This window comes from Spodoptera frugiperda, chromosome 12 (assembly GCF_023101765.2).
Source record: "Spodoptera frugiperda isolate SF20-4 chromosome 12, AGI-APGP_CSIRO_Sfru_2.0, whole genome shotgun sequence".
NCBI classification, from domain to species: Eukaryota; Metazoa; Arthropoda; class Insecta; order Lepidoptera; family Noctuidae; genus Spodoptera; species Spodoptera frugiperda.
This window is the reverse complement of record NC_064223.1, coordinates 4,980,040-4,998,228: the sequence shown is the minus strand read 5'-3', so window position 1 is coordinate 4,998,228 and position 18,189 is coordinate 4,980,040. Positions and strand designations below refer to the sequence as shown.

Here is an 18,189-nt window from a genome sequence, read left to right as displayed (position 1 = left end):
ATGTCACAGCCATTTATTTCCGAAACTGTTGGACCTACATAGTTGAAACTTTGTAGGTTGATGTATTTCGGTAACCGCTATTCGAATTTTGAATAAAAAATAATAAATTTAAAAATTAAAGGGCAGCACTCCATACATGGAACTGATTCAAAAAAAATTTTTTTTCATCTAACATATCCGTGATGGGTGTCTATGGATAGGTCTTTAAAAAAGACATTAAGGTTCCTAAAACCATTTTTCGTCAAAATCAACCGTTTGAAAGTTAGACGCTTCCAAAGTGGAAAAATGAGTGTCCCCCCCCTCTAACTTTTAAAATAAGAGAGTGAGAAAACTGAAAAAAATATATGCTGTAGATTTCAATAGAAACTAACAACGAAAATTGGTTTGAACCAGATATCATTATTAGTTTTTAAGAAATAAAATATTTTCAAAAACCGCAAATATAACTTTGTCGTTCATACAAACACTATGTAAAACCAAGTTATTTTATAACTTTTATATTATGTCATCTACTTGCTGTTACGGAACCCTTCATGGGCGAGTCCGACTCGCACTTGGCCGGTTTTTTTAATATACATTTCAACTAGTTAACTGCTGGGCCCAAAAGTCCCCTTCTCCTTTTGCCACTTTCTTAGAAAAATATAGTACTAAGGAAGTCTCCGTTTCTTTTCTCTGTTCTTCAAAGTTTAGGCGAATAATATACCTATTTCTATCACTACTCATGACACAAGAAAAAATCCTAGTATGGGGCTAAGTTAAAAAAAGTGCAGTCCCTATTGCATATCCTCTACTATAGGTACCTACATAGTCACATCAGCAAAGGTAACCTGATACTGGAGGTCGATCCGTGTCGATTTATTTGCTTGCATGAACTGACTTATAACTGTAATATGCAAATATTGTTGTCTTGATGACTACTTACTTAGGTTATTAGGTACCATGTTTGAAATTAACTGTAGGTTTATTTATTTATTTATTAAGTGCCACCAACATAAATATAGCAATATTACACAATAAAAATAACAGTTACATAGAAACTACCTTAGTTTGTAACATCTACTGAATTAGTAAAACATTTGTACAGCGATGCAAGAGTTTAGTTCCTTGAAACAATAGCAGGTAGCTGCTATTGATAAATGTATGTATCGACAGTTTCTTTAGTAGAACCACAAGGGTAATCGTTTGTAAAGATTTTATGCCACTTTGCATGTGTTGGACGTCGAAACAGGTCGTCGTCGAAAAACGTCTCCGAAGTTCAAAAGTATAGACAAAATGAGGAACGCAAAGTTACCTACTTCATTACTAATACATTTCAAACATGCCTGTTAACAGTTTGAAATTAAAAGTAAATAGTACATGACATTGTCAACAATTTAGCAATGTTGGTCGTTATTGTTGACAACCAAATTATCGTATATACATTTTTATAATATTATATTTTTTATACACGGCGATACCGATGGCAAGGACCACACGACAGATCCTCGACTTAACTCTAGGTATGTTCCATTTCAAAATAGTTAGCAGAAACTGTTGCAAAACAAAAGTGGGTTATGCAACAAAATAAAAATGTCCATTTGTACCTAGTTTATTAAAATTCTTTAGATTCATACGAATATCTCGAAATATATCCGCATTTGGTTTGTCCACAGTTTCTATGAAAAAAGTTCGGCCCGTCGTTTCAAAAGTTTGGGGAACAGCTAAAGGTTACATTATGCAAACCGCTGGGAAACCTCTTGTGAATAATAAAGGAGTAGATAAAATGGAAGTATTATTAGATAAAGCGGTATCCAAATTATACGTAAGTTTAGAATCACTCCGCGACAGACAGTTACCAGCGGAAGCTAAATATCTTGAACAAGAATTACATCGAGTCAGAAAAAGGATTGACAATCAATCCTTAATACAGGCAACAGAGTCTAGAAGTGATGTCGAAATACGCCCAAAGACTGACTGTTGTTGTCCAGAAAAGAAGGAAGACACAAAGAGTTAATGTTGTAGTTCAGAAGTAAAGGAAGATACGAAGGCAGCATGTGGAAAGTTTAACGTGGACACGAAACCTAAATGCTAAGAGTTACAATCCAAAATCTAAAATAATTGCTCAATGTTGTATAATTTATATAATTTGGCTGTGGGCGGCCATTTTACCGTGGCTATTGACTCTTATCTATTTGAAATCTTCACGGGAAATATTATGTAGGTAGTGAATATTTCAGTGTACCTATAAATACTCCTTATAAGTATAAATGAAAGAAGGTAACTTTGTTTTAAAACTGTAAAATATTTTAGGTGTTTCAAAAAAGCTCCGGTATGCTGGTGCTACATCATGGCAATACTTGAAAGTTGAAGCAGTACCACCATTGACACAGGCTCTCTTTAATGGAGCACCTGGACAGAAATTGGAAAGCATTGTTGGTAATTTGGCAAACACTATTATAAACGGAATAGAAAATAAAATCAAACAAATAGACGCTGAGGCTGAAAGAAAGAAACGTGAGATTGCAGCAGCGATAAAAGCACGCGAAGAGAAAGCTAAAGCTGAGGCACAAAAGAAAGAAGCTGAACGGCTCAAAGCTCAAGCTAAAAAGGCGGCTGAAGCGGTTAAAAAGGCTAAAGAACAAGCCGAAAAGACGAAAGGTGAGGAAGCAAAAGCAAAACCAAAAGCAAAAGCAAAACCACAGAAAAAGGCTAAAACGGAAGCAAAACCCAAACCCAAACCAAAGAAGGGAGGAAAGAAAAAGTAGCCATGGACGAGACAAAGCTAACTCAATACTTTACCACATAAATCGATTTTTTTAGTAATGTCATTTACAATTTGAAACTGTATTGTTTTAAGTAGATACAGAAGTGCCTACGTGAAAATGTTGTTTAATGTAATATTAGGCTGAGCTACCTAACTAGATGTTGGTCTCCGATGTGAGGTTTCGTTTTTTTCGCGGTTCTTGATAATCACTCGCCTATTACCAGCTCAATGAATCTATACCATATTTTTATTTTATTTTTTTATCTTTTTTTATTTATATTTATACTAATATATAAATGTGAAGAGTTTCTTTGTTTGTTTGAAAGTGCTAATCTCCGGAACTACTGGTCCGATTTGAATTATCCTTTTTTGATAATGCATGTATCGAGGAGAGCTATAGGCTATAAAACATCATGCTACGGTTAATAGGAGTCGAGTAGAGCGGATAAAACCTGCGGACCTACAAAGGCGTGACGTTATGAGGCAAAGGACAAAACATGATGTCTAAAAAAAGGTTGACCATTCAAGTATTAGTTACTTGAATGGTTTGTTTGTTTTTTGCTAATCGTTTAATGAGTAATGACGTGTGTCAAACCAAAAAGTAATAGGTTTCATAATATTTACGACAAGCAGCAATTTTAAGTATAAGCCGGTAAATGAGCAGGTGGAACACCTGATGGTAAGCAATCGGCGCTGTCCGTGGACATAGACACACCCTGCGTTACAAGTAGTAAGTTTTGCATTGTTGGAGATTCGGGCATTGGGTAGGGGGTAATTGGGTTTCCAGTAACCTCACTCTAATGACGAAACACAACGCAAGCATTTGCTTCACGTCAGTTTTCTGTGAGGCCGCGGTCCAGCCGACCCATTCGTGCCGAAGCATAAGTCTTCCACACTTATCCAAAATTCTGAGTAAGTAGTTTAATAGACAGCGTAAGTATATTAATAGAAGTAGACAAGCTCTTAGGCTAGAAATGTACCCGAAATATAGTAATAGGCTCAGCAGCTACCGACGCCGTATTGTACGGGTATGTGGTATTGGATCTGTTAATTTTAATATAATACTCTAATACTCAGACAATGTAAGTGAAATTAGCAATATTAGTATTTTGGAGAAGATTTGTTCTACCTTTATCTAAAAATAGTACTGTTTCAAAGTGCTTAATTTATTTTAAATCAAGCAATAAAGCAGACAGGCCTTTGCCCTGCAGTGGGACGATCATGGCTGAAATCTAAATCTAAATCAAATAAAGCACATTCACTATTAAGTACGGCTTGAACGAATAAGGTATAACAATAAAAAGGTTGTCCTTTTAAACTTAAACATCCTTTGCAGTCCTTTATTCGTAAATCATAGACGAGCTATAATAATTTATCTGTGGAAACTATCGACTAGGCGACATTAAAATTGTCACATAATACATTATCAAATTATGAATAATTTTATTGGAATCAAGGAAAACAATCGTTTGTAATTTACTTTTATCAAAGTTTACATATACATATGCAGGAATGGCTTTCAGTTTAAATGTATCACGATTTACAAATGTGTTACGTAAGTATTTTTTAAATGATTTTCACGCGTTTCGTAGGGTCAGATCCAGTTTAGCAGAGTAATGAAAACTGTTACGGTAAACCTATTAGGCTAGCCGCATTCACACTCAATAATATTGTCAATGCAAGATTGTCAATATCTTCATCAATAAAATGATCCCCGCACACTACACAATATTATTGTCAATTTTTCATGGTACAATCTGACTCAGTCGATCCGCAGCTAGATTCATGTGCGCAGTTGAACATAATGGAAAGAAACGAAAAAAGTCGTTGCATTGAGTATTGCATTAATTTTACTAACTAAAAAAAGGCAATCAAGCCGAAACGATGGATTAAGGACTGGATGAGAAAAAAGCTGGATTAAATCACTTTAATCTAATAAATGAAGTACTACTACTAAATTAAAAATTAATTAAAAAAATATTATAAGTAATTATTTATTTTTTTATTAAGTATGAATTATTTTTTTAATTAAAAAAATATTATAAGTAATTATTTATTTTTTTATTAAGTATGAATTATTTTTTTCTTTACGTCTTCTCTTGTACTAGGTATTTGATTTGATTTTTTTGATAAAAATCTCGAGCAACTTATCAATCAAGCGCATTATTTTTCTTAACTGTATCACGATATGCTTTGCAGTATGTATGTATTCAATAATTCTGGATAAGTTTTCCATGTTTTAATAAACACTGACAAATAGTGTTTTTCCGTAAGGGTACTATTATCAACAGTATCAACACAATTTTCGCTTTGGATACTGTTTTCCATTAAAGTCTTCCATTTTGAACCAAATAACACCTACGTACCGCCTGCCTTGAAATTAAATTCCTCAACTAAAATAATTGCCGCGCGCCCGCAATCACGTCAATATTAAAATTGACAATACTGTCTGCCTCCCCCGATATTGACGTGACAAAATCAGAATTTTATGGATAATCTACAATGTATTATTTTTTTTCTAACAATACCGCAATACAGAAACGCATCACACACACGATATATATTGACAAACGTACTTTATTGACAATCATTAATGAGTGTGTGCGGCTAAATTACAATTTATGTCTAGTACGTGATTCCTAACTCCATGCAATTACATTCTAGTGAGTTAAACTAGAGATTTCGAAAATCAATAAACAGCCTATGTACTTTTATAATAACTATCGTAAAGCATACTAAATTAACTAAAAATCACGGTTTACTCATGTAAATTAGTGGAGAAAAGCTCTACTAGTTTTAAGACACAGAGGGACTCTTCATCTGAGCAGCGTGCACAGACGCGGCGATGTCGCGCAGCCAACTATACGAGTAGGCTACGCGACGAAACGCTTGAAACTAGTAGAGCTTTTCTCCATTAATTTACGTGAGTAAACCTTTATTTTTAGTTAAGCCAATATACTGCCGTACCTTGGCGACAGTGCCTGATTCGGAGCTGAGGACAGCCTAGCGGGTTTACTAGCGGGTTTACGGGGGATCCGGCTCGAAGGGCAGAAATAGGAACGGGGTGGTTTTTAGTCAGTAAGAGTCTGACACTCCTTGACGTCATTGGATGATTTCCCCCTCAAAAATAAACCTCGGCGACAATTGGTTACAAAGCTGAGTGCTTCATTCTAATTAGGCTATTATAGTATCTTAAAACTTATTCTTAGGCAGCAGATTGGCACTGATGACAGAAATAACTGATGTGTACCGACCTCACATAACGATCGATAAAGAGAAATTAATTGGCTTAATTAAGGGTGAGTAAAAATAATCTTGATTACTGAAACTCCCTCAAAGTCTTAATATTGCGACAATTGGTTATGAACCTTTTTTATATCGTCACGTCTTTTATCCCCGAAGGGGTAGGCAGAGGTGCACATTATGGAACGTAATGTCACTATAAAATGTACACCCACGTTTCACAATTTATGTTGTAAGTCCCATGTAATAAGTGGTAGGCCTATTGCCATTTTCTGGGCACATTTCCAGACTCCGTGCTTCTACTGAGAATTTTTCGAAAAAGCGATAAAAGTCCAGTATTACTTTGCCCGACCCGGGAATTGAACTCGAGACCCCTTGCCCGGCAGTTACCCTTGCAACCACTTGGCTGACGTAATGTGTACCTACTTAATCATCATTTTAATTTAGAAAAGGCCGAGGCAGCTGCTAAGTCGGAATTGGCGAAGAAGATGAAGGTTCTTAAAGGGTTTTATGTTGCGGAGTTTAAACCGCCACTGTCGCTTCCGCCACGCCCGGCAGAATTGAATGTAAGTAATTCTTTAAGGTTGTCAACATGTTTCACGAGCCTTTATTTTATCTATACACACTTACTCGGCATTGAACATTAAAGAAACATTAAACTTGGCATTAAAGAAGAAATCTTTTATTTTTCAGTAACCATGTGTGTAATATATACCTACCTACCTACTGAAACTAGGTAGTAAAACTTCCTTACTTAGGTAATTAAATATCAATGAATACTTGAATAATAATTAACAAACCGGAAAATGTAAATGCAGTTGGAAACAATACCTAATAAAATTATTGATGGTTGCAGTTCTAATATTCAAACTCAAACTCAAATTATTTATTGTATTAATGTGTACATTTAGATATTACATAATTAAGCACATTTGTTTTAACATTCGCATTAGTAACGTAGAACGTTGCTAGGCCCGTCCTGCGCTAAGGGAAGACGGTAGCGTAGTGGTCACGTGCTACCGTGCAACAAGCACAGTGAGGCTCATCGGAGACGCACGTCTTTCTAGGGATGTACCGTAACAGGTGTTGCACCGTGGGGGCTCCGGAGCAGGTCCACTAAGAGGACCCGGTACCCCTTACAGGTGTTGAGGTGGCCAAGGATGGGTTAAATTCCCATGCCCCAGACAGAAAGACTGCTATTAATTTATCTACAACGAAATCTTTGATTAGCTACCATTTTTGCCACTGGATAAGAAACTATAACTTGCACTAAAATTACATAATTATGCATCAAAAAAATCAATTGAATTAACGCATTATCTATCTTGAAGTCGCCCGATATCATTTTATTCCAATCTATGCAAATTGAATTGGTTCAATAGAATATTTAAAACAAGTCACATTAATTTCAGGTGATATGCAAGGTCAATGCATTTTATTTCAACCTATACTAATTTATAGGGTGATTTGTTAATAGAGTAAATTCTCGTGTGAGGTTATAGAATTCATAATTTCCAACATTGTTATCAATCAAGGAACAGTCACTGGATAATTTTCTCGCGTACGTTTTGGGGAAGAGGGGCTCTCCGAAAATGATCAACTAAACAGTTTCCTTAGTGGTCAGCAACACACTCGTGATCCCTCTCACCTGCTGGTATAGTTACCTACTGATTAAAGTTATGATGGTGACCGCTTAGGTATCCTTAGGCGGCCTATGTAGCCTTCGTCAGTTTTGATACTAGGTAACTACTTATAGCAGGAATAATCATCAAAATTATCTGTAAAAACAATTTTACAAAGTCATTCTTTCTGTGTTATTCAGTTCGGATAAAACCCCAAAAGTTAGGTACGTAAAATTGGTTCAGCCGTTTTTGAAATAAGGAGGTAGAGGAACAGTAATTGGATTTATATATACCTATTTTAAAGTACTGCACATACGACTGATTGTAATATTAGGTAATTTAATTCCTTGTTCACAGAAATTATTGGCAGACTTGAAGTTAACACAAGAGTTTTTCAAAAACAAATGCTACTTGTACATAACAGTTCGCCAGGCCTGGCTACTTTTCTTGGTCTGCTTCGAAGTATGGATGTGGTTCTTCATTGGAGAAACTATTGGAAAACGACATCTCGTCGGTTACAAAGTTTAGCTACTACCTGTTACTAAATGTTTATTATTTTTAAATAGGTATCACATATCAACTTACTTGCTTACTTCTTATATTTAAATTCTTGTAAGGCTGCTAACTACATACATCATGTTCGTAAATAAAAAGACTGTTATATGTCACCAATATAAGTTTTTTATTCCCAGTCCGCATCAGCAACCCCCTACGGTCGCTATTGCTAGTCGCTAGGAACCTTGAGGCGTCGAAGAGCGCGGGCGTTTGGGGCCGCGGGGGCATAGAGTGGGGACTCTAGGTACCCATCCAGCGAAATCGGGGAAGACGGTAGCACAGTGGTCAAGTGCTGCCGTGCAACTTGCACAGCGAGGCTTTTGGAAGGCACACATGTCCATAGGGATACGCCGTAACAAGCGTCTTGCACTATAGCGCCCCGTAGCAGGTCTAATTAGAGGACTCGGTGTCACATATCGGTGCTGAAGGTAACCACCGAGTGGTTTTAATCAAGTTAAGTCTTTTTAGTCCCACACTCACTACTCTTAATCCCCAAAAAACTAGGCGCACTTTGCAGGTTACCCCCGTCATTAAAAAAAAGGAACCTTGAGGCTCTAATTTGAAGCACCATAATATATCTGTGTATATAATAATACAAAGCGAAGTGAACTAGGGGTACAGAAAGAATAAGAGTCTGTTTCCCCATGATATCATGATTCCCGTGATCTGGATTTGTAGTAGATAGATAAGAAGTAGGTAGGTAAATAGATATCTAGACTGGAGAGACGGATAGAGATCAGATAGGTACTGAACATTAGTTCTGCCAGTTGCATTTTCATAACAATTCAATAACAAATACTTATTTTAAAAAAACAGGAAAATGTATTTATAATTTTGCTACACCATGGTTTTGGTACAATAACAACCTATTTAATTATATATGGCTCTTGATCGGTGCACGTATTACATGTTACATGTAAATTAAATAGGTACATATTTAAATGCTTCGCTCGCTACGTAGTTGTAGAGTGTACAGACAGTATTTTATTTTATTCACATTCACAAACTTCACAGTTCTAATACCTCTAATACTGCTTCTACAGCGGGCCGTGACAGTCTTGCAAACCGTACCTGCAGATTTGTATATTTTTTTTGGTATATTTCTTATGAGAAAAATAGTTTTAAATTATTATCTAATCATTTGTAACATTCATTCTAGAAAAAATAAAAGTGTGCTTAAGCTTAAAAGTTCAACGTAGTGATGTAACTTTGCCGTGCTATAAAATTAAAAAGTTATTTTGTCAAATTATACGTCAGTCGTTCAAAATGGCGGTGAAGGTGCAATGCGGTGTTTCCGCGGAAACGAAAATTATGGAATTATAATTTAAATGCAATCAAATCCAATAAAAAAATGATAGACAGTGTGTTCTGATAGTGCTCGTGTTCTACATTAAATTATCTTCATCTTTACAGATCTACAAAATTGTTTTGTTGGTGTTATAACGTGATGTTGCGGCGAGTTAACTTTTATTCAATATGTTTCGCATTTGGTATCAGTGTTCTTCTAATTTTTGTTGGAAGTCGATATGCAGATAACACTTATTATCGTCCGTCCATTGAAAACCGGAGAAATGTTAGAAACTTTTTGAAAGTTGGAGATGAAGCTTACACGTTACTCAACATCCCCACAATCTTATATGATGGATCGCCAGACATCAAGATATTACTCGAGAAAACACGTTCCAAAATCAAATACGAGCTGTCTAAGTATAATTTTTCGGAATTTGGTGCTCAAGCTTTGGAAAATTTAGTAATAGAGTCCGGGGGGCAGCCTATACGCAGCCTAATCATTTCTACATGGAGGTCTGGAACGACTTTCCTTGGTCAGTTACTGAATGCCATCCCCGGCACCTACTATCACTATGAACCACTACTTAAATATGGAATTATACAAATAAGGGGGCCACCGGATGGTGATAAAGCTGTAGACAATATTAAGTCTATGATGAAATGTGATTATGAAGGCTTAGAAGATTATTTTAATTTTGGGAAGAAGCATTTGTATCAGTTTACCCACAACACCAGATTATGGGACCATTGTAAACATAAGAATGAACTGTGCTTTGATGCTGATTTCACATCACGGATATGTAAGCTGTTTCCGTTCCAAACCATGAAGGTTGTAAGACTGAGGCTGCGACTCATCCAGGATGTTTTAAAAGATAAAGAGTGAGTATGGTTTTAATAATTTATTTAATTTTATTTCTCAACATTGCAAGCTTTGACTACAGTCTTTACTCATAGTTTTATGAATTACACAATTTTGTTTTGATACTTTCCTACATGAGATTTGCAAAATAAAGAAAACAAGAGTTATTCTAAAAACTGAAAATTAAATATTCTTCTCTGCCAACCCCTTGGTGAAATTAATAGTATACTGTAAATGTTGTAAAATATTATCTCATGCTGATACTGATTATTCTAAAGTTATCATATTAAAGTTGGTCCTTATTGTAACATACAGAGTTATTTAATTATATGATAAAAAATATATTATTCTAATAATTAATGTATATTTTTCTAGGCTTAATCTGAAGGTGATACTGTTGATCCGTGATCCTCGAGGTGTGTTGCAGTCCAGACAACACCGTACCTTTTGCCAGACTTCTGCTGACTGTTGGGATCCTCCACTACTTTGTGCCGACATGATCAGTGACTATGTTGCAGCTGCTCGCATTCAGAAACACTTTCCTGACAGACTTATGTAAGTTCTTGTTTTTATCTTTACCTTTAAACAGCTGATAGTTTTCAGTTGTATACTATTGTACTTATTGTAAAGCAGGAGTTGCCAACCTTTTTCTGGTCAAGGCGCTCTTTGATAATTCTTGTTAAGTTAGGGGCATTGGTTCCACTATTAGGTACTATTACTTTTATAACATGGTGCCAAACTCTGATTTTCTTATTCACTCATAAAAATAGGGACGTTTGGATTATTTAAATCAGTTGGTCCTCTCAGTTGTTTCCTTTAATATAAGTTTATTTAGGGCTTTAAGCATGGTATTTTATCTAATCATGAGAACAGCTGTTGTAGAGTTATGTAGAGGCCTTTTTTTGAGGGGAAATAATCATCTAAAAACTTCTCACACCTTGGGCGAGGCGAGTGGCAGTGTCAGACTTACTGAATAAAAATCACCCCATTCATACTCCTGTTTAGAGCCAGAGTCCTGGTAATCCGCTAGGTAGTCAGCAGCAATGTAGAGGCCTATATCTATGAAAAACAGGCTGATGATAATGATTATAAAACATAATTTTTGCTTTATTTGAATGGATATAGAGAGAAATATTTGTCTTTATTTCTTACAAGTACCAATAATTTACTTCTTTGTTAAATTATCTGAACAGGCCAGCAGCCTGCAGAATAACACAGTGATAGTTAAATTGAATACAATGATTGAATTCAAGATTTAGGTACTATATAATGCTTTATCTTACTACATATATATATTATTTTAATTATACATACACATTCTGGACTTTGCTTCATACATTTTCGAGCATTCTCCTTTCTATTCTTAGAACTTGTAGTAGGTAGACAGTTATTACTAATTTCTTTTTTATTAGTGTCATTTGATATTCCACTTGTTCACACATACATAAGTATACTTTATTTTTAATTATGCAATAACTAGTTTCTCTAGTATTGCATTTCCTGTCTTTTAAAGTGTCTTATATCATACTTAACATAGATTGCAACACTGAATGAAAAATTCTTGATTAAGCTAATAAAAAGCTTATAGAAAGAGAATTTGAGTTACACATATTAATTGGTAAACATGTTGCATAGAGTGCTATTTGACTCTTTCAAATAATTATCATTATAATATGGTAATATGAGCTAATCATGTTTAGTTTAAACAGCACATATTATATTTTTAGGTCTGCAGAATATAATTTTATTAGGTACATGTGTATGCCAAATGTTATTAGTTCAAATAAACAGATACATTTTGTCATTCTATTTAGCTGATTATAAAGCCCACTAATAACTGTTTCTACTCTTTGTAATCTCGAATCTCGGTTCTGATTCCCAGTTAGAGTAAATATTATTAGGGATATTGTAGATATTGTATTTTATGTATATTATTAGATATGATATAGAGTGAGGTTACTGGAGACCCAACTACCCCTCTTTCCAATCCCTGTTGCCCGAACGATGTTCTTAGCCCCAAAAATGCCGGCAACGCACTTGTAACGCCTCTGGGGTTTCGGGTGTTCATGGATCAGGTGATCCATATGCCCGCTTACCGCCTTTTTCCATCAAAAAAGTGTAAGCCTCTGGCTATCCCTTTAGATATTCAAAAGTGTGACGCTATGTATCTATGTTTATACTACATACCTATTTAGAAATACTAGAAACACATGTGACAAGGTCAGATTTAGTTCCACCTAACTAAAAAATATATATTTCATTGTACTTTTTTTCACTATCAGGTAATTTTCCGCACAATCAATTACATCGTCATTGTGCTCGTGGCTAATCACTTTAAAATACAATACTGTAAATTAGCTGTTTCATCGTCAAATGAAACATCTTATGTAACCTAAATGAATGGGGTAGGCACAGCAGGAAGAGCTAATATTAGTTTTTGCAGCCTAAACCATAGTTACAAAATAGTGACTAACCATACTCTGTGGTGTTTAGTCGGTATTGTTTTGACCTAGACCGGCAAGGTCTTACAATTGATATTGCAATCACGCTGCGTATAATTAAATGGACGAGTGCCTCGTGTCTCACCGTATTCGGTGTGTCGCAAGCGCGAGTTTTATAGTATTCGATTCCTTGTTTTAGAAAAGTATTACTGGTGTTTTTTTTTATATCTATGGAGTTTAGAATGACTGCACGGTTGGTGTCTGGGCAACCGGCTGCCGTGTAACGTAGCTGGTTCGATTCCTGCACGTAGCTACTCTTTTGTGATCCGGAGCTGCGGACTACCTAGCGGGTTTACCGGGGCTCCGGCTCGAAAAGCAGGAGAAGGAACGGGGTGGTTTTTAGTCAGTAAGAGTCTGACACTCCCTCTCGCCTCGCACAAGGCGAGAGAAGTCATTGGATGATTTTCCCCCTCAAAAAAAAGCTACTCTTTTGTGTAATCCATAAATTGTTGTTTCGGGTCTGGCTGTCATGTGTATGTGAACTTGTATGTTTGTAAACGTACTCACGACATAGGAGAAAATCCTAGAGGGGGCAACGTTTTTTCAAAAGATAACCGTCACCTCCTGGTCAAAGGAATAAGAAGGAGTCTGTATCTCTTTCCACCTGTCTGTAATCTCCAATCTCCAAACAAAAATCATAGCATATCTTGGTTGTGATGTGAAAACGACAAACACTGTATCTTTTATAGTACATATTGCAAAGGATGATAATATGTATAAGCTAATTCTTCTTTCTCTATTTCAGGGTGTTGCGATACGAAGAGCTAGCGTTGCAGCCTAACGTAACAGCTTATCGAATTTTAAAGTTCCTAAACATTAGTGCCACGGGTTTGCTAGACGAATTCTTGGATTTACACACAAATGTAGAAGTTGCCGGAGTCAGCTCCACGTTTAGAGTATCGAAAGAGGTGCCTTTCAAATGGAAAAATACTCTCAACTTTACGTATGTGGACGATATACAGGTATGTTAGAAAAATTAGCCTGGGGGCTTTGTACGAGTTTATTTTATGTAACGACATCGAGCGCGTTCGGCGCTCTGATTGGTTGGTTCATTCGAGCTGGCCAATCAGAGAGCTAAACGCGCTCTCGTTTCGTTTTCGTTCCACGTAAAGCAAACTCGTACTACGGTTACTGTTCACATTAAACTCCAAAACAGATGAATACATTTATTATATGGTTTTCGCTAGTTCAACAAAGTATTCGCATCCGCACAAAATTACGTGCAAAAGTTCTAAATCAAAAGTAGATATGCATTGCGTACCTATAGCTTAGTGTAGTAGATTTAGATTTTTCCACGAACATTGAACTCGGTAAATTAATAGAATATATTTTTTTACCCAGATTTGTTTATAATAGGCCTAGGCCGAACATAGTAAATTGTTGATTGATGTTACATGTGGATACTAATTTGGCGATATGTTTAAAATTGTAGTACAATGTTTGATGTTCCTGTTTATGCTAAAACAGTGTTCAGCTAATCTTCGTTTGCAAATATCTATTTCTAGATGTACAAACGTATACCCCTTAGTATTTATAAGTAGAGATTCGGCGCTTTGATTGGCCAGTACGTATGAGCCAACCAATCCAAAAATGATTATTGTGATATTTTATAATGACTGATATTTTATATGACCATAACGCATTTCCAACACATAATTATTCGGCAAAATCCAACAAAACAATTATTCGAATCGGACCATTAGTTCTAGAGATTAGCGCGTTCAAACAAACATTCTTCAGTTTTATATGTTAAAAAAGTATAAGATTAAAAGTTATGCCATTAAAAATGGATTATGATAATAAAAGTAAAGATAATATAATAAAAGAAAATAAAGATAAAGAAAGTTTAATATGTCATTTAGATTTCCTACAAGCATTAGAACTAAATATTTTGATGTCTATGTTTCAGAGAGCATGCAAGGAAGCCATGTCCCTATGGGGCTACAAGATGGCAAATAACGAAACTCACATGAAAAGCGAAGATTTCATGCCCTTGGACAACTATACGATCTCACAGTGAACACTGAAGTAACTCAGGATGTAAAGAAAATATTTGTCTCCACGTTAAATATGCATACCCTTAATTTTTGTTCTAATGGCTTTAATTACGTAAATATTTTTTATGATAGCATCATAATAACTGCAACTCTATTAACAGCCAGAACCAAATACGTTGAAAAAAGATACGTAATGTCAGAAAAAAAACTAAACATCACGGTTTCGTTAGAATTATAGTGATGTAGGATACATACTGAAAACAAACTAGCTACGACAAAGATGACAACGCGAAAAAGTCCAACTTTAGTTTTATATAAATTATTTTCTAATTGTTTGCATTTCTGCAGTTCTTATTATTTGTATCCACTCATTCAACCACGTGTATATGGAGGTTTCAAAACAATTATTATAGGGATTTACTATTTCTTTATACAGCACTAAGTAAACAAAATATGTTTAGTTCATCAATTTGACCATGTCAATTGGCTTCCTAAGTAGCATATTAATATGTCAATTACGTATACGTCAATTCGTACGTTAATTAACAAAATATATTATCAAAAATAAGGGTATGCATGGAAATAAATATTTTCGGAATGTCCCAGTGAACATACTATCATAAAACTCGCAACAATTCTCAAGCAAATCCACTTCGAATTTGAATAAAGCATTATACACATGTGTGGAGGAAATTGGTTCATATCTTGTAAGTATTAAGGTGCATTTTGACTTAAACTCGTTATGTTAAATTAAATCAATATCATTTGAATGCATTTATTTGTTTGTTGGCACGGCAAACTTCGTACTGCCTCAAACATTTTTTCTCACATTTTAAACCTCCCTTGGACTTACAAAAATAATCATGACGAAAATTTGCCAAATCGGACCTCCCGTTCTCGAGTTTTAGCGAGACTTACGAACAGCAATTCATTTTACTTTTTTATTTAAGAGACTATTGCCCGAATACTGAAACGCTACTCAATTTTAAGTTGTACTTAAATATCGTGCTATCTCTGTCATTTTATAAAGAATTGATAAGGACAGAACTAGTTTTGAGAGCGTCTTAAAATTGAGTAGCGTTTGAGTATTTGGACATACATATAATACCTAATTGTCCACTAACAGAAAAAATTTCTTTTTCAGAAAAATCCCGTACAATTTGCTCCAGAAGAACGAATTGGCTATTTCCTGTACGATTAGAATGGCATTGCTATTGCAACAAGGTACATATTATTTATTCAAAGCCAACATTTTGGCGCAACTTATCATTTACATAGGCCCAAATGCAATTTTATTATAAGCATTGTGATTTATAGTTTTAAATGACCTTCGAAATTTGATAGTTTTAATGAGGTGTTTCGATGTTGTGCTCACTAGATGGTGTTAGTGGGCTAAGGTCCTATTAGTCCAGTCAGCTAGCTGTCACCAGTTGGCTGATTTGCAAATATTCTATTGGACAATAGACCTTAAGCTACACTAGTGTCTCTATTGACCCTAATACCCTCATTACGTAGTGGCAAATGAGCCTAAAATTATATCAGAAAGCTGTAACAGACTGGATCGGTGGTGATACGACATCATATAGTATTGCTTGGGTTTAAAATTCGATAAGGGATGTTATAAGATAACAGGAGAAACTATGCTACCAACTTTGCAATCTTTGCAAAAGCCGTAATCTACTTTTAACCGACTTCAAAAAAGGGGGAAGTACCTACTAAGTTCGGATGTTTGTTTTTTTTTTCTAGAACAAAATACGTTTTATATTATGATGTCGTAACATTATCGACGTAAAGTAGATGTCTATAAATTATTAAAATGATACATCGAAGTATAAAATGCGAAACGCATTCACTCTTAGTATATACTTAGTAAGACCGATGCTAGTTGATTTTATTATCTTTTATTTAATTTTAAGACTGATAGTTTCTGTCGATCCTAATCTTCCATACATTTTACACGATTGCGCTTTAGGTTCATAGTTGAGTAATGTACTCGGTACGGTAGCTATAGTTAGATAACTCTGGTTGTGTGAGCACTTCGGGTGTGTCATTATATCAAATTGTAAAAGATGGACCATTATAATGAAGGAGTAATTAAAGTATTACTCCTCATTCATGAATGAGGGTTTATATCTTGTGTCAGTTGGCGCTAGTAACGCATAAGAACCTTCTCAGCTGACAAATTGCATGATTGTAGCTACCTATCTGTCGAAGGATCTTTTGCGATACTAGCGCCCCTAGCGGCGCAAAAACCCTCATTGCATTTAATTATTAAGCTTAGGCAACTTCGCACTCACGGAATTGACCGATGTTTAATGCTTCCATTATAGACACGGATAGTTTAGAGATGCATTATTTTTTAATAAGTATTAACGTGTAAGGGTTCAAACAGTGCTCTTCTATTAAACGTAGTCAGTAGCTGTCTACGGATTAGCAGTGTGTTTACTAGAATGTCTGTCAGTTGGTCAATGCATTCGTTTATTTAACCAAACTATACTTGAAGTGTACTTAGGTATTATTATGATTTTCAAACAAAATCAACTTAAAGAAATAGCAAATAGTGACTAAGTCATGTACATTTTTATGTCTTGGTCTAACTGACGGTAATTTGTAGATATACTGCTTCATTAGAAGCGTCGCTACAAATATTTATACATCATTTATATTTGTGCAAGCGTTTATGCTTACCGATTATAAAATATGTAATTTACTGTAGAATCGTCCATTGAAATGAAATGAAACAATACTCTATAGACATGACAGTACTAAGTGAAAAGAATTTCCAATCCATGACAATTGAAAGTAAGGTGATGACTATATTACATTAACTAATGCTAGGTATATATTATAGCCATTTTGGGGACCGGAGGCTTTCGGGCGGTCATTGTGATCCAACTCTTGACAAGTTATAAGAGCCCTATTTCATTAAGATAACCTGAGTCGCAGGTCGCGCAGGTTGCGCAACCAATAAACTGGTGTAACCTTGGTTGCGCAACCATTGACCTGTTGTCAACTTGGTTGCGCAACTAATTTGGTCATCGGCAACCAAGTCAAAATGATTGTCTATTCTGTTTGCGCAATGAAATAGGGTTTAAGAGTTAGTGGTATTGTTCATACACAAACGTAAAGTTTGTATTTAAGCATATCGCATGTTGCCTAAATGGTTCTAATGAACCTATAATATAGGGTGTTACTATGTGGAACAATATATGTGAACGTAATCTCCGTCCATGAGATAATTACGATCCACGATTAAGGCCTCCACACCACCAGAAAGCCGTCGAGTTCCTCCTGTTGTTAATACGTAACATATATTAAAGCTTACTACAATAGTAATAAGGCATAAAATTAGGTGACAGTTTTTTTACGGCTGCCATTA

At 35.4% G+C, this 18,189-nt stretch overlaps 3 protein-coding genes across 6 annotated transcripts; all 3 read left to right on the top strand.

The window, feature by feature from the left end:
• Positions 1-1,344: 1,344 nt before the first annotated feature.
• On the top strand, positions 1,345-3,051 carry LOC118262967 (tol-Pal system protein TolA-like). Its single transcript, XM_035574685.2, has 2 exons — positions 1,345-1,499; positions 2,290-3,051. Exons 1-2 carry the CDS (start codon positions 1,460-1,462, stop codon positions 2,742-2,744), a joined length of 495 nt encoding a protein of 164 aa, XP_035430578.2. The 5' UTR covers positions 1,345-1,459; the 3' UTR covers positions 2,745-3,051.
• Positions 3,052-4,120: 1,069 nt separating this feature from the next.
• On the top strand, positions 4,121-8,285 carry LOC118262968 (ATP synthase subunit g, mitochondrial). Its single transcript, XM_035574686.2, has 4 exons — positions 4,121-4,298; positions 5,953-6,042; positions 6,434-6,552; positions 7,966-8,285. The coding sequence occupies exons 1-4, from the start codon at positions 4,256-4,258 to the stop codon at positions 8,134-8,136; spliced, it is 423 nt and encodes a 140-aa protein (XP_035430579.2). The 5' UTR covers positions 4,121-4,255; the 3' UTR covers positions 8,137-8,285.
• Positions 8,286-9,075: 790 nt separating this feature from the next.
• Positions 9,076-15,517, top strand: LOC118262959 (carbohydrate sulfotransferase 4). Of its 4 annotated transcripts, none has more exons than XM_050697140.1 (5): positions 9,076-9,092; positions 9,577-10,332; positions 10,688-10,867; positions 13,559-13,775; positions 14,723-15,517. In XM_050697140.1, exons 2-5 carry the CDS (start codon positions 9,611-9,613, stop codon positions 14,831-14,833), a joined length of 1,230 nt encoding a protein of 409 aa, XP_050553097.1. In that variant the 5' UTR covers positions 9,076-9,092; positions 9,577-9,610; the 3' UTR covers positions 14,834-15,517. The 4 variants fall into 4 exon arrangements, with proteins under 4 accessions (XP_050553097.1, XP_050553095.1, XP_050553098.1 ...); XM_050697138.1 differs by lacking the exon at positions 9,076-9,092 and adding an exon at positions 9,123-9,258; XM_050697141.1 differs by lacking the exon at positions 9,076-9,092 and adding an exon at positions 9,128-9,230.
• Positions 15,518-18,189: the final 2,672 nt, after the last annotated feature.